The following is a 13,024-nucleotide window of genomic DNA, read 5'->3' as shown; positions in this document are numbered from 1 at the left end:
TAGGTTAGAAATCAAAGTGCACAGTGATGAATGAGAAAACCAAGTCGAGCGCTGGGGCACACTCGTTGCTGGAGGGGCTGGAGTCGGGGCTGGGTGGAGGGCTCAGAAGTCTCCTTCAAAATCTCTCTAATAGATGTGGCTTCAGGTGGTGGGGAAGCAGGAGTGGGGGTAGGGAAAAGATGGTTTGGGGAAGCTGGGTGGGGGAAATTGGGAACTTACTGCCTAAAGGTCCTAATGGTCCTTGAGACTTCCCTTCTGACCTGCCTGGGGCCCCATGAAGCCAGACTTGTAGCCCCTTGGTGCCAGGCAGTCATCAGGTAGGGTGTGGGGTGGGGAGGGTTGGGAGCCTGGGAGCTTTCTGGAATACCAAGTTCTGGGGAGCCATTCCTTCCAGGCCCCACCAAAGGGTTCTCTCCAGGGCCCTGGGTAGGATTTCTCATCCATGAAGCAGCCTCCAGAAAGCTCAAAGGAGAATGGGAATGCTGTTCCTAGGTTGTGTGCCCACAACAAAAGGGGCCTCGGAGATGTCTCATCTATTTTTTCAAAAAGGGGTTCTGTGGCCAAACAAGTTGAGGAAATCCATTGCTGGGTTTCCTGGTAGAGTTGCGGTGCACGTTAGCATATAAAAGGCCATGAGGAAATTTTTAGGAGGAAAGAGCTGAACTTTCCAGTTTGTTCCAAATTTATCTGACCTTGGAAGTCATTTTTCTGAGGAATTCTTGTGAACATGCAGTTTGGGGAAGGCTGCTCTGGAACAGTATATGTGGGGAAAGCTTAGTGGGGGACAAGTGAAGGTGGAGAGGAGCCTGAATTACCAGCATCCCAAAGTTGGTGGGCCCAGGGTGGGTGTGGGGCATCCGTTCTTGGGTGGCAAGAATCATGATGCAGGGGGACTAAAGCAGGCTCCTTGGAGACCCCAAAGCCTCTTCCACATCAGGGGCCAACTGGCTGCCTGGGACACCTGCCCTCTCCCCATAACCTGCTCCTATGTCACTGCGTGGCTCTGGAGGGAGTTCATTCTCCCTCATTGCTTCCTACAGAGAACCACCCACTCCCATCTCCCTGACCTTGTCCTTACTCCCAAGGTCCACTTCCTTCTGCTCCCTAGCTGCTTCTCTCCCTCTCTCCCTCCAAGTGATTTCCTGTCTTACAGATTTCTGGGAGACATGTCCAGCCCTGTACACTCTTCTGAACCCCAGCAAGGCCAGGTACTTAAGGGAAGCTTACAGACAGGGCCAGAAGACCCCCCACCCCCAGCCCCCTACTCAAAGATGGGTCTATACTCTTCTGCCTCTTTAATTTAGGAAATTAGGTAAGCCCATCACCAGTGTCCCCTTAGTAACAGATCAATAGGTTCATCAGTAAACTCCTCCAAGAGGTGAATGTACTATATATCTCTTAGCATTTTAGTGTATACCAACCATCAGTAGCCCCTTGAACTTACAGGGGGTGATGGCCATTGGCTGTAAAGATCCTCACAAAAACCCTGTGGCCTCCAATCTAGCCTGGAGGATTGGGAGCGGTTGATGAGCAGACAGCTGGAGTCTCTGTGGGCCTTAGGGTATCTCCCTCAGGTGAGGCAGGAGGCTAGTCCTTATAGTAGGGGCAGTGTGTACGCAGGTATGTCTGGCCAAAGAGCTGTAGTGGAGGAGGGGGTGTCTGGAGAAGGGAGGAGGGGAGCCTGCCAGGGAAGCTGATGCACCCTCATCCTGTTGAACAGGGTGCTTTGGAAGAGGAAGCTACAACTTTGTCAGTACATTCTTTTCTGACCCCCTTGCCCTCATCCCCAATCATCCCAGCCCAGGAGAATGGAGGCAGTGGCTAAGGCTTTCCATCCAGCTCACGTTGGGCTTAGCTTTCCTTTCTCAGCTCTCACAAACTGATTCCACTTGGGAATGGGAGGAGAGGCGTAGAAGTGATTTTTTCCCAAAGTGGAAGCACCTTTGGGGGTGGAAGATATAGACCCAGGAAGTTGCCAAAATGACTCTTGGAATCCTCAAAGGAATAAGAGAGAGGCTTGACTGTGTCCAATGTCTGAGATTAGCCCGGCTCTGGAGACGGGGAAACCTGTGTGTGTGTGTGCACATGTGCACACATGTGTGTAAGAGACAGAATAGGAAGTGCAGGAGCAGGAGGGGACAGAGGGGAATTTATTCCCATTTCGGAGAGCCAGGATGCTTTCCTGTGGCTCTTGGAGATGGAGGATAATCAAGTACATCCCTATGTTCCTGGCCCCATACCCAGCCTGGACTACCCCGACTGTATCCCCCTATTTTTCATGGCCACAGAGTTGCACAACTCCAGGTGGTGCCGTGGACTCTGTCTACAACACAGAAAAGCCCTCTGTAGTTGTGCAATATAGTCCTACCCTTCCTCCCTGGGAAAGTGTGTTCCCTGCTGGCTGAACAAAGGAGAAGGCAGTGGCAGGTGAGCACCTCACGGGGCAGTACCCTGGCTCCTTTCATTAGCCTTGCTTGTTGAGGATGAGCCACATCTGGGAGGCTGGAGGCATCCCTGGAGAAGGCTCTGGGGGGTGGCCAACAGCCTTGCCACCCTGCTCCCAGAACCTGGTAACAGGGAACAGGCTACATTAGCCTGTCAACCAGGAGCAGGGGCTGAACTTGGCATGGCTGGCTGGGAGTGGGTAAGTTCCCACTCAGGGATTGACTCCCTGAATTTCAGGGACATGGGGTACAGGCTTCCTGGCCCTTAGCCCCACGCCATTATCCTTGACTACGGGAAGGTCTGTGCTCAGGGCTGGAGAAGAGCAGGGGTGAGAGAGGGGCAGAGAGGAGAGCCCGCGGGCTGCACCTGGGATGACAGAGGTTGGGACTCTGCCTCCCTGGTTTCCCACCCCACCTCCCGGGGCTCAGTTTCTCCTTTTGGTAGCCTGGGGATAATGCCATGTGTGCTGCCCTCACCCAGGGGAAGAGGAGGATGAGGGGTGAAGGTGTGCCCCGGGCACTGGAGGGAGTGAAAGGTCTCTGGCCTCATGAGCGGGGGGCGGGGTGGGGGGGTGGAGGTGGAGAGGATGAGCAGGCAGATGGGGATGGGATGAGGGATCACCTGGACATGGGAGCGGGGGATGGGGGGATGGGCTGATGGCAAGGAGAGGCATGCCACTGGTATGTGCACAGGGCTGGAAAGAGAGTCTTGTTCTGTCATCATCCCCTGAACCAGTCCCCAAGAGTCACGCACCAACCGTGCTCTATAAAAACACGGAGAGAAGAGGAGAAAGCAGCAAGAGGAAGTGCAGAGGCCCCTGTCTGGCCCAGACAGGAGGCGGTCACCATGATTTGGACCCCCGTTTTCAAATACCCCTAAGTTTTCCTTTTTAAAACAAAATTCAGTATCAGTGACACTGTTTCTTTTGGCTCTGAATTCTAGAAAAACAGGAGGGATGGAGTGTGCCCGCTTTCCAACACTCCCCGCAGGGCTCGGAACCAATACACAACAACAAGTGTCAGAAAACCAGGAAGGAAAACTGATTTTTGTCGAAAACTGGAATGAAACTGACCAGTTTAGTTTCATTATCCAAGCTAAGCGGAAATGCAAAAAAATCAAAATAAAAAAGTAAACAAACAGCACAAATGGTACGACGTGAGTTCCGTTTCCTAAGTTCTCTCCTTTTTATTTCATCCATTCCATTCAGGGTGTCATCAGGAACCCCAAAAGGCCTGCCCCCCTTCCCTCCCGGCTCACCCACCCTCAGAATGGCCTCTGGGTTCTGCCCTGCCCCCCTCCCCCCTGCCCTTCTCCAGCACAGCTCTGAAGACCTGCCCTCCTGATTGCCATCCCCACCAGGGGTTCCCCTCTCCTGGGAGTCCAGGGAGTCAGGGAAGTTGGTTCCAAGAGCCCTGGCTGGGGTTAAGGTGGGGAGGTGGCAGTTCTGGGTACCGAGCTCAGGTTCTAAGCAGTGAAATCCAGCTGTCTTGGTTGGGGTGGGGATAGGACAGCATCTTCACAATGGCTCAGGCTCCTGCACCCTGCTCCTCTCAGATTCAGCTGGGTGGGACCCAGAGGGTCCTAGGGGTACAGCCTTGCTGGCAGGGGTCCCCAGGAACCCTATAGCTCATTGTTCTCTTTTCCACACTAAGCTCTAGCACTAGAGCCCTGGGCTCTGCAGCCCTCCCCAGCCCCAGCACCTGTCCTGGCTGGCTGCAACCTTTCCTGTCTGGAGCCAGGGCTGATCAGTGACAATGCTGGGTCCTTTCAAGGGTCTGGGAGTCCAAGGGGCTAGAGAAGATGAGAAGCCTGGTGTGTGTGTGTTGTAGGAGATAAGAGGAGGGGGTCCAGGGCTGGGCCATCTTTGTATGGTATTCCAGAACTCTTAACACATTTCTATAGATCTATTCCTAAGTGCTCAGAGCATTTTCAAGGCTAGAATGTTCCCAGGGTCTGTGACACTGTCCTAGAGGCAGAAAGAGAGGATGAGGGACTGAGTCTGGACTGAGAACTTCCCAGAGGACCTGCTGTTTCTTTGGGCACTGTCCCTTGAGATCCAGGATGGGGGAGGCTGGAAGGTAGATGGCAGCAGGTAGAAGGTGGACCAAGACAAATGCTGGCAGAGGAGGCCGGCTGGAGCCCAGGGAGTGCCTGGCCGTCCACTGAGGGGAGAGTGTGAAGGAGGCGTGGCCCCCATTATCACGCTGTGAGATGGGGCTGCCTTTGGCCAAGGTCATAATCAGGAGGGAGCTGGAGGCCAGAGGCAGGAGAGCTGGGAGCACTGACTGGACCTTGTCTGTGGGGCTGGCAAATGCCTCCCCCTGAATTTTCATCAATGCCCTGCTGGCCTGTACCCAGATGCCATGGGGAATGGGGCAGCTCTGGCACCTCACTAGAGCCCAAGGCTGCTTTGAAACCTGGAGTTGCTAACTAGGCCTCCCTCCCTCTGCTCCTCTGGCTTGGAGGGTAAAGAATCTGCCTGCAATGCAGGTGACCTGGGTTCAGTCCCTGGGTTGGAAAGATCCCCTGGAGGAGGGCATGGCAACCCACTCCAGTATTCTTGTCTGGAGAATCCCCATGGATAGAGGAGCCTGGAGGGCTACAGTCCATGCGGTCGCAAAGAGTCGGACATGACTGAGTGTCTAAGCACAGCTCCCTCTGCTCCTCAGATCAGGCCAGAACCCGTGCTGCCCTCACCAGCTCCCCTACCTTTCCTGGCTCGCCCACCAGAGGATCTGTCAAGGGCCAGCGGGCGCCAGCTCCCAGAAGACCTGGTTGGGCCCCAACAAGCCCTTCCTGATCACTGTGCTTCCACCAGCCCTATTGGCTAAGGGTGGGAGCAGCGGTCCTCAGCTCCTGGGAGGTCCTAAGAGGCAGCCCTTGGGGAGGCAGAGTCCCAACATGAGCTTTGTCCTCAACCCTGACCTTGCCCACTTGGCCACACCCGAGTGATGTCCTTGCTGGTGGCCCCTCACACCCCAGAGAGGGACTAGGGACTGAAGTGGCATGGGCAGCAGCCAGCGCATATCTGGGCATTGGCTTCCTGCTGGCAGGGAGAACAGAGCAGACCTCAGCTAGCATGGGCTCTGGGACGGTTGTCCCGCCTGACCCTGTCGGCTCCTCACTGCTGGGAAGATGCGACCTGGGCAGTGTTCATCAGAATAAAGTTTGGAAAGTTGCTGAGAGATGGGAAGGGCAAGAAAGAGAGAGAGAGAGAGAATCCAGTGCCCACTGCCCAGGGCAGAGACTGGTCTCGCCATCTCCCTAGAAGGTGTCAGTGAAAGCGGGGACATTGGAAGATTGGGTGGGTAGGGACCTGGGACACTGGGACTGCAGAAGCCCTGAGCCCTTTGGAGCTTACATCTCCCTGAATTCCAGGAAAGGGCTAGGAAGTGGGGCAAACCTCCCTGACTACACCCCCTGGGAAACCCCTTATCAATGGCTTGAAGCCCACTTTTTCCTAGAGCCCTCCACTTCTGCCCCGGCCTCTCTCCCCCTGCTCCTGCCCCCACGCCCACCACCCCCACACTGGTCACTTACTTGCAGGAGAGCTGGTTGATGCCCTCGATGTAGTAGCAGACACCTCCGTTGACACAGTAGGACTTGGCTGTCTCGTTGCACTTCCGAGCATGTCCCGACCAGGATGATAGAGTGGTGCTCACTGGAGGTATGAGAGACACGTGCTGGTGACCCACGGAGACCACTGCCGGGCCCCAGGAATCACCTTCTTCATGGTCCTTCATGGCCCATCTCAGAGCTGGATGATTGGAGACTTTAGTAATGGCTGGGAGTCCCTCAAATCACCAAACAAGGCCAAGGGGAGGCTACTGTGAGCTCTGATCATCTATCCAGCACCGCAGTGCACTCACGCTCCAGGCAAACCTCCAAAGGCTGGGAAGATTTTCTTTTTTGAAGGGGAGGAGAGGCTGGCAGAAACTGCTCTGTTTTCTGAAATAAGGGCCCACCTCCACGGCTTCCCCGCATGCCTGCCTTTCTGGGGGCACCCCTGCAGGTGGGATGAGGCACCATGTCTTACGTGGGGGGGCAAGTCACAGGGTGCAGGGACGAGACATGTACATCCGTCTGCACTACTGGGGCTCTCATGGACCAGGGTGTGAATGGAGGAAACTGGGCTTTGCGGAGAATGGCACCTTTTTGGACACTAATTTTCTAAGATCTTGGGAGATGTAGGGAGATCCCTAGATCCCCTCTCTTCTTCCTTTGTCCCAGGGTGGGGACAAGCCTCCCAGAAATGCTACAAAGGCCACTATATCTCCAGAAGCATCCAGGGCCTACATGTCCGCTTTTGCCAGGCAGCTCCCCCACTTCTGCCCCCAGAGGGTAGGCCTTGGGTAGCCTGGGCTATAAATCAGGACTTTAGGTCGCTGGGGATAGGGCTAGGGGACAGCTGGGATGTGGAAACTAGGTGAGAACAAGCCTGGGTTCAAGGCTGCTAACCCAGACTGCACGTCTCTGATGGATCAGATTCATCTGAAAAATGAAAATCCCAAAAGCAGGGCTCCTCAGTGGGATGGCACCCAGAAGCCTGGTTTCAAGTGGAAATTCTTGCCCCCAGTTTCAGTCTTTATCTGCTAGCTAACCCCTCAGGCTGTGTATCCATACTGGCCATCAATGGGTTCCTGTCCCCCGCCCCCACAGTCTCTGGGGCTGGGAGGGCCTCTCCTGCCCGCCCAACAGCCGCCTCCTGACAGGTGGCCCATCCTACCTTGGCCAGTTCTGTCTCCTCAGGGGTACTGAGTCTCCACCATCCCCCGCAGTAAGTGGGGGGACAAGAGGAGGAGGAGGAGGGCAAGCACTTGGCGCCCTGAGTGTTTAGACGTGTGGAGAGACAGATGGAGCGCGGGAACGGGAGTGTATACACAGCTCTGCCTCTGTATATGTCTGAGAAGCTCGCTGATAAAACCCAGCGGGCAGGGCCAACTCCCACCTTCCCAGCACACCGTGCCTCCTGCTGGTCTGGCATTCTTGAGCCCCACCCCTGCTGACGTCTCCCACCTCTGTGCAACCCCACACTCGTCTGGGACCCACATGCTTCTGGGTCAGTGAGACCCAGGGAATAGAGAAAGGGACAGAGAAGAGAAACAGCTGAGATGACCACGCCTGTGAGCTGTAAAATCTCATTGCTGGGAGGACCCTAAAGGTTGCCCTGCCCTTTGATTGCACTGCCAAGGAAAAGTGAGGAAAGAGCAGAGAAGAGCCTTCCAGAGTCCAGGGTGTGTTGTAACAAGGCCTCAGGGCTCCTGATGTCTGGCTGCATATTCTCACCAGGCACCTGGTCCATCCTGGAAGAATACATCAGCACCAAGGCTTGACAGATGGATGCAAACATGATGTGGACCACAGGCCCGGGTCCTCTCCGGGTCCCTGGCCAAGCCAGGGAAACCTCAGGCCATCTTGATGCCCTCTGTTGTCAGGGGTGGCAAAACCTGCCTGACGCTGGGCAGGAGCATGGATGGTGGTGGGACCACGGCTGCACACTTGGGTCTGCCCCCATGCACGTCTGCATGCACCCAGGACTTGGGAGGCAGAGGTTGACTCCTGAAGGAAGGAAGACGGGGCCCTGGCTGGGATCTATGGCCTGGGGCTTTCAGAACTGTGCCACAGTAGGGACTAGGCTGGGGCTCTGGAAAGGCAAAAGGGAGAGCAGTGGGGGAACTGGTTGCAGAAGGTGTGGGGGAAAGGCCTTTGCACCTCAGAAAGTTGTATCTGGAGGCCACCCCTGTAATGGCAGGGCCCTCCCAAGTCACCAACTGTGCTGGTGGTGGAGGTTCATGCCAGGAAGATTTCCACATGGAAGATGTGCAGTCATGCTCTTCCAGCACACGTAGGCTCCGAGGGCAATGTCTCACACTCCCTTCATCTTTCTTCACTGTGTTCTCCCATGTTTGGGGAGGTGAAGATGACCCATGACCTCAAGTGAGAGAATCTGGCCACTCCCTAGCCACCACCCCGGGGACAGTGCTAGGCTACCCCAAACACAGCTCCCACTCCTGTGCCCTGCCACTTGCTCCTCTACCCTTGCTCACCTCTGTGACTAAACAGCATGAACCAAAGGCTTGGAGGGAGTCTCTGATTTTTGGTCCCCCAGCTGTCTCTTGCTGAGGCCTGCCTGCCTCCATACCTCCCGGGGCTCTACCACATCTTACTACTGCCTCCCTTCTACCCCCCAGGCCTCCGTGGTCTCTTTCTCGGATGGCCACAGTTGCCTCCTTGTAGGTCTTCCTGTCCTCACTCTTGCCTTCATCTCTAATCTTTCTGCTTTGTGGCTGCTGCCAGAGTGGTCTTTAAAATATGTAAATTGATCAGTCGCTTCCAGTATCAAAACCCTCCAGTGGTTTTGTACTCAGCCCTCCCCAAGTCTAATCTGGGCCTCACCACCTGTCTTGCTTCTTGTCTTGTCCCTGTCTTGCAGTATATTCAGACTCCACTGGCTTAGTTCAGCTCCTCTAAGAGGCCAAGTGACTCCTTGTCCAGGACTTTCAAAATATCAGTGTCTCAGAGAAGCTGCTCAGGTCTCCTCCCTTACTCTTTCTGTTAGTTTTGTAACTTAAAGTATTTATTCTAACAATTAAAGGACTAGTTGTGCAATTACTAGTTGTCTAAAGCCTGACAGTGCAAGTCACTCAGTCATGTCCAACTCTTTGTAACCCCATGGCCTATATAGTCCATGGAATGCTCCAGGCCAGAATACTGGAGTGGGTAGCCTTTCCCTTCTCCAGGGGATCTTCCCAACCCAGCGACCGAACCCAGGTCTTCTGCATTGCAGGCAGATTCTTTACCAACTAAGCCACAAGGGAAGCCCAAGAATACTGGAGTGGGTAGCCTATCCCTTCCCCAGCAGATCTTCCTGACCCAGAAATCACCAGGGTCTCCTGCACTTCAGGGGATTCTTTACCAACTGAGCTACCTCCAATAGAAGGTAAGCTCCATATGGGCAGAGGCTGTCTGCTTCACTGGTGAACGAACTCCAGTGTCTAGCACAGCACTTAGCATGTAGTAGGTACTTAACAAATACTGACAAATATCTCTACCAAGCAAATAAAGACATCTGATTCTTTAGAGAAAGGTACATTCTACTACCATTCCAGGGTCTAGTCTGGTCTCCTTGGCTGCTGCTGATATCAGCACTAAAGCATTAATTCAAGCATTGTCTCTTAGAAAATACAAATATTCATGAAAAATCATTAGGGAAATGAAAATAAAAACCACAGAGGTGCCACTTCACACCTCCTCAGATGGTTGTATTAAAAAAGGATGGATAATAACAAGTGGTGGTGAAGATGTGGGGAAATGGGAACCCCCCTACTTTGCTGGTGGAAATGCTAAATGATGCAGCCACTTTGAAACACAGCTGGTAGTTCCTCAAAAAATTAAACATAGTTACCATATGACCAAGCAAGTCAACTCCTAGGCATATACCCAAGAGAACTGAAATATATGTCCACACAAAAACTTGGACACAAATGTTATAGCAGCATTGTTCATAACAGCCCAAATGTGGAAACGACCAGAATGAGGCAACAACCCAGCTGATGAACATATAAACAAAATGTGGTAGACCCATGCAACAGAATACGATTCAGCCACGAAAATGAAAGAAGTACTGATACATGCTACAACATGGATGAACCCTGAAAACATTATTTTAAGTGGAAAAAGCCAGTCTTGAAAGGCCACGTATTCTATGATTATATTTCTGTGAAATGTCCAGAATAGGTGAATCCACGGAAGCAGAAAGTAGATTCTGGTTGCCAGGGGCTGGGGGGGATTTAAAGAAAACACCTGGGGAGGTAAACCCAGGAGATCTCTATTAGGCCTCAGTGTCCTGGGGTGAGTGAGTACACTGCGGTCCTGAGGAGACAAGGGCCAGGAGGGAGCTCATGCTGTGGAGATGTTTTCCCTGCCGCCAGCTATTGCAACTGCTGCCCTCCCACCCCTTGCTCATGGACAAAACTCCTCATCTTTCAAGGCTGTGTCGATGCCCCTTGAGCAGATGCTGCTCCCTGGCGGCCCTCCCATGCCCTCTTCTGGCGGCCCCGCCCCTGTAGCCCTGGCTTCCCTGGGGCCCAGGCGGGCCCAGCCAACCCACCCTGGAATGAGTCAGAGGGGGGCAGGCACAGTTGCCGCTACCCGCCCTCCACCCCCTCCTCAGGGTGGGGCTGCGGCAAGTCTTCCAGGTTCCACGGGTAAATAGGAGCCTGAGCATATCTATCTGGTAAATGTTCCCCACGGGACCTCCTGGCCCCCTCCAGTGGCTCTGTCCACCTCCCCACATCAAGGGTAGGCTCTTGCCTGCCTGGACTGAAGGGCAGCTGGAGAGATGTGGTGTGAGGGTATACATGTGTGGTGGTGGCCGTGGCTAGGTGCACAGGATGTCAGCCTCGATACAAAAAACCCTGAGAATCCCAGAATTTTAGGGAGAAGGGGCTTAGAGATCATCTGGCTCAAACTCAGATGGGAAAACTGAAGACTCGGGGGGTGGAGCGACTCACTCAGGGTTGTATGACAGAACTGGAATGAGACCAAAGCTCTGGACTCTGTCCACAGCTCGGCTGCACCGCCGTCCTGCCTGCTGGAGGGACGAGAGGCACAGAGCCCTGAGCACCCAGCCCAAAGCTCCACTGTCTGATCCCTGCCTGCCCAGAATCCAGGCTACTCAGGGCTCAAAGAAGCCCACAGGAGGGGTGGGGCTGCAGCTTATCTGAAGGATCTCACAATGGAGCCCCGCCTGAGGACTCAAGCCCTGTGCAAGACAGAGGACATTACTGTGGTTTCCTTCATGGCAGGGCAGCCTTTCTTCTTCCTCCACACCCCACCCCCCGCCTCCGAAGTAGTTCTAGCAGGGATGTCACTCACGGTACTCGGCCCCTCAGCACCCCTTTGCACACACACACATGGGCCTGCCAGGATGGCATCCCACCCCCACGGAGTGCATGGCTGGGCAGAGTGGGGCACAGAACAAGAATCCAACCCTGTGACAATGTAAATGGAGACACACAGACCAAGCTATCTCTTTTCCCTGGGTGGCGCTGGGATGATGTAAACCCGGAGCTGTCTGAGGCCATGGCCTCCTCTTCTCAATCCTTTCCCTAAACGTGGGGGAAGCCCATTTTACAGGAGGAGAAAAAGAGGCCAACACATGGTGGGAGGGAGCGCCCCGACCCTTGCTCTGAAGTCCAGGATTCTGTCGGGTCTAAGGTCAGTCCTACCTCTGGACTTCTCAGTTTTAAAAACCAATAAATTCCTCAACATCGTTTTATGTTGGGTTCTTATCGGTTCTAACCAAGAAAGTCTTAAAATGTAAAACAGGAAACCTCAAATCCCCAGTGGATCTGAGAATGCCTGCCCACTCTAGCTACAGGGGACGATGCCGGGCCCCAGCGTGGTCCATTTTCCCAGGCTTGAGACAGGCTGGGAGGGGCAGGAGGGCGCGGGTGCCCCTACCACCGCCATGCCCAGGCTGGGCTATGGGGAGTCAGGAGAGGCCCTGAAGCAGGGTCTGTGGTGCTTCTGTGTTTACCAGGTGGTGACTCGAGTCTGGTACTGTGGTGGGCCACGGGGCTGGAGGGGTAAACAGGCTAGACATGGCCCCATGGAGCTTGGGGGGCTCTGTGTTTGCCAACATCTTTCACATCCTGTAGGTCTACTTGCTTGACTCTGGGCAGAATATGTAACCTCTCTCAGCTTCAATCTCCTAATCCATGAACTACAACATGGGGTTGAGTCAGGGCTCCAGAGGGAATATGGAGAGACCATTTGGGTCAGATTGGTGTAAGCTGGGCTGTGGGGTCAAGTTCTTGTTCCGTGGCTTCAAGGGTGGGGGGATGATGGGGTTAAAGCGCCTTCAGAGGCCACTACTCTGGCCCAGGTGAGCAGGGCTGAAACCTGGGCTAGAGGTGCCCTCGAGGTGGGGTTGGAATGAAAAGAAAAGATGTGAGTGAGAGATCCAAAAAAAAAGACTGACTGGGACTTGGAGACTCAGACCTATGAAATCCACTGGCAAGTGGAGGAACAGAGAGGCTGGGAAGAGCGGGGGATCCCTCAGAACCCAGGGCAGACCGGGTCTGAGCCAGATTCTCCTCTGAAGGTGCAAGGCCAGGGTTGTTGTTAGACTGCACCGGGTGTGGGGAGTACCAGAAGGCTGTGTGGTGGAGACACAGGTGATGCAGGCAGATGGAGGATTGGATTCTGTGATGGGCAGGACTGGAAGCAAACCCAAAAACCAGGTAACAAGTGGTACCTACAGGTCGGGTGTCAGGAGGAGGAACAAGAGCTGTGGGGCTCAGAGGAGGGGCGAGAGTGGAGGGGGTGCGACCTGAGGACAGATAGGCTTGGTGACTTTCCAGTCAAGGGCAACAGCCAGAGGTTGGCCCAGCAGGGAGGCTGCCTCTGTGGCGAGAGGCAGCTAAGGGTGCCATGGACTCCTGACCTTGCACATTTCCCAGGGAGGGGATGACCTGTGGGAGAGGGGCCGGCCAACCCTGAGCAGAGGCTGCCCCCAGGGGTCCAGGGCACCCAGGCCTCCCCACTGTGGCCCCGCAGAGCGGGCTGCCTGCAC

General features: G+C 54.6%; 1 protein-coding gene across 4 annotated transcripts in view; it reads right to left on the bottom strand.

Annotated features, from left to right (window-relative positions):
• Positions 1–13,024, bottom strand: part of NRG2 (neuregulin 2) — a 257,705-nt gene that overhangs the window by 21,005 nt on the left and 223,676 nt on the right. For all 4 annotated transcript variants that reach the window (XM_043465324.1, XM_043465322.1, XM_043465325.1 and 1 more), the window contains one exon: positions 5,986–6,106. In XM_043465324.1, coding sequence (XP_043321259.1) covers positions 5,986–6,106 — 121 coding nt within the window. The remainder of the gene's footprint in view (positions 1–5,985; positions 6,107–13,024) is intronic.

The sequence above is a fragment of the Cervus canadensis genome, chromosome 4 (assembly GCF_019320065.1).
Source record: "Cervus canadensis isolate Bull #8, Minnesota chromosome 4, ASM1932006v1, whole genome shotgun sequence".
NCBI classification, from domain to species: domain Eukaryota; kingdom Metazoa; phylum Chordata; class Mammalia; order Artiodactyla; family Cervidae; genus Cervus; species Cervus canadensis.
This window is presented reverse-complemented; position numbering and strand designations above follow the sequence as displayed.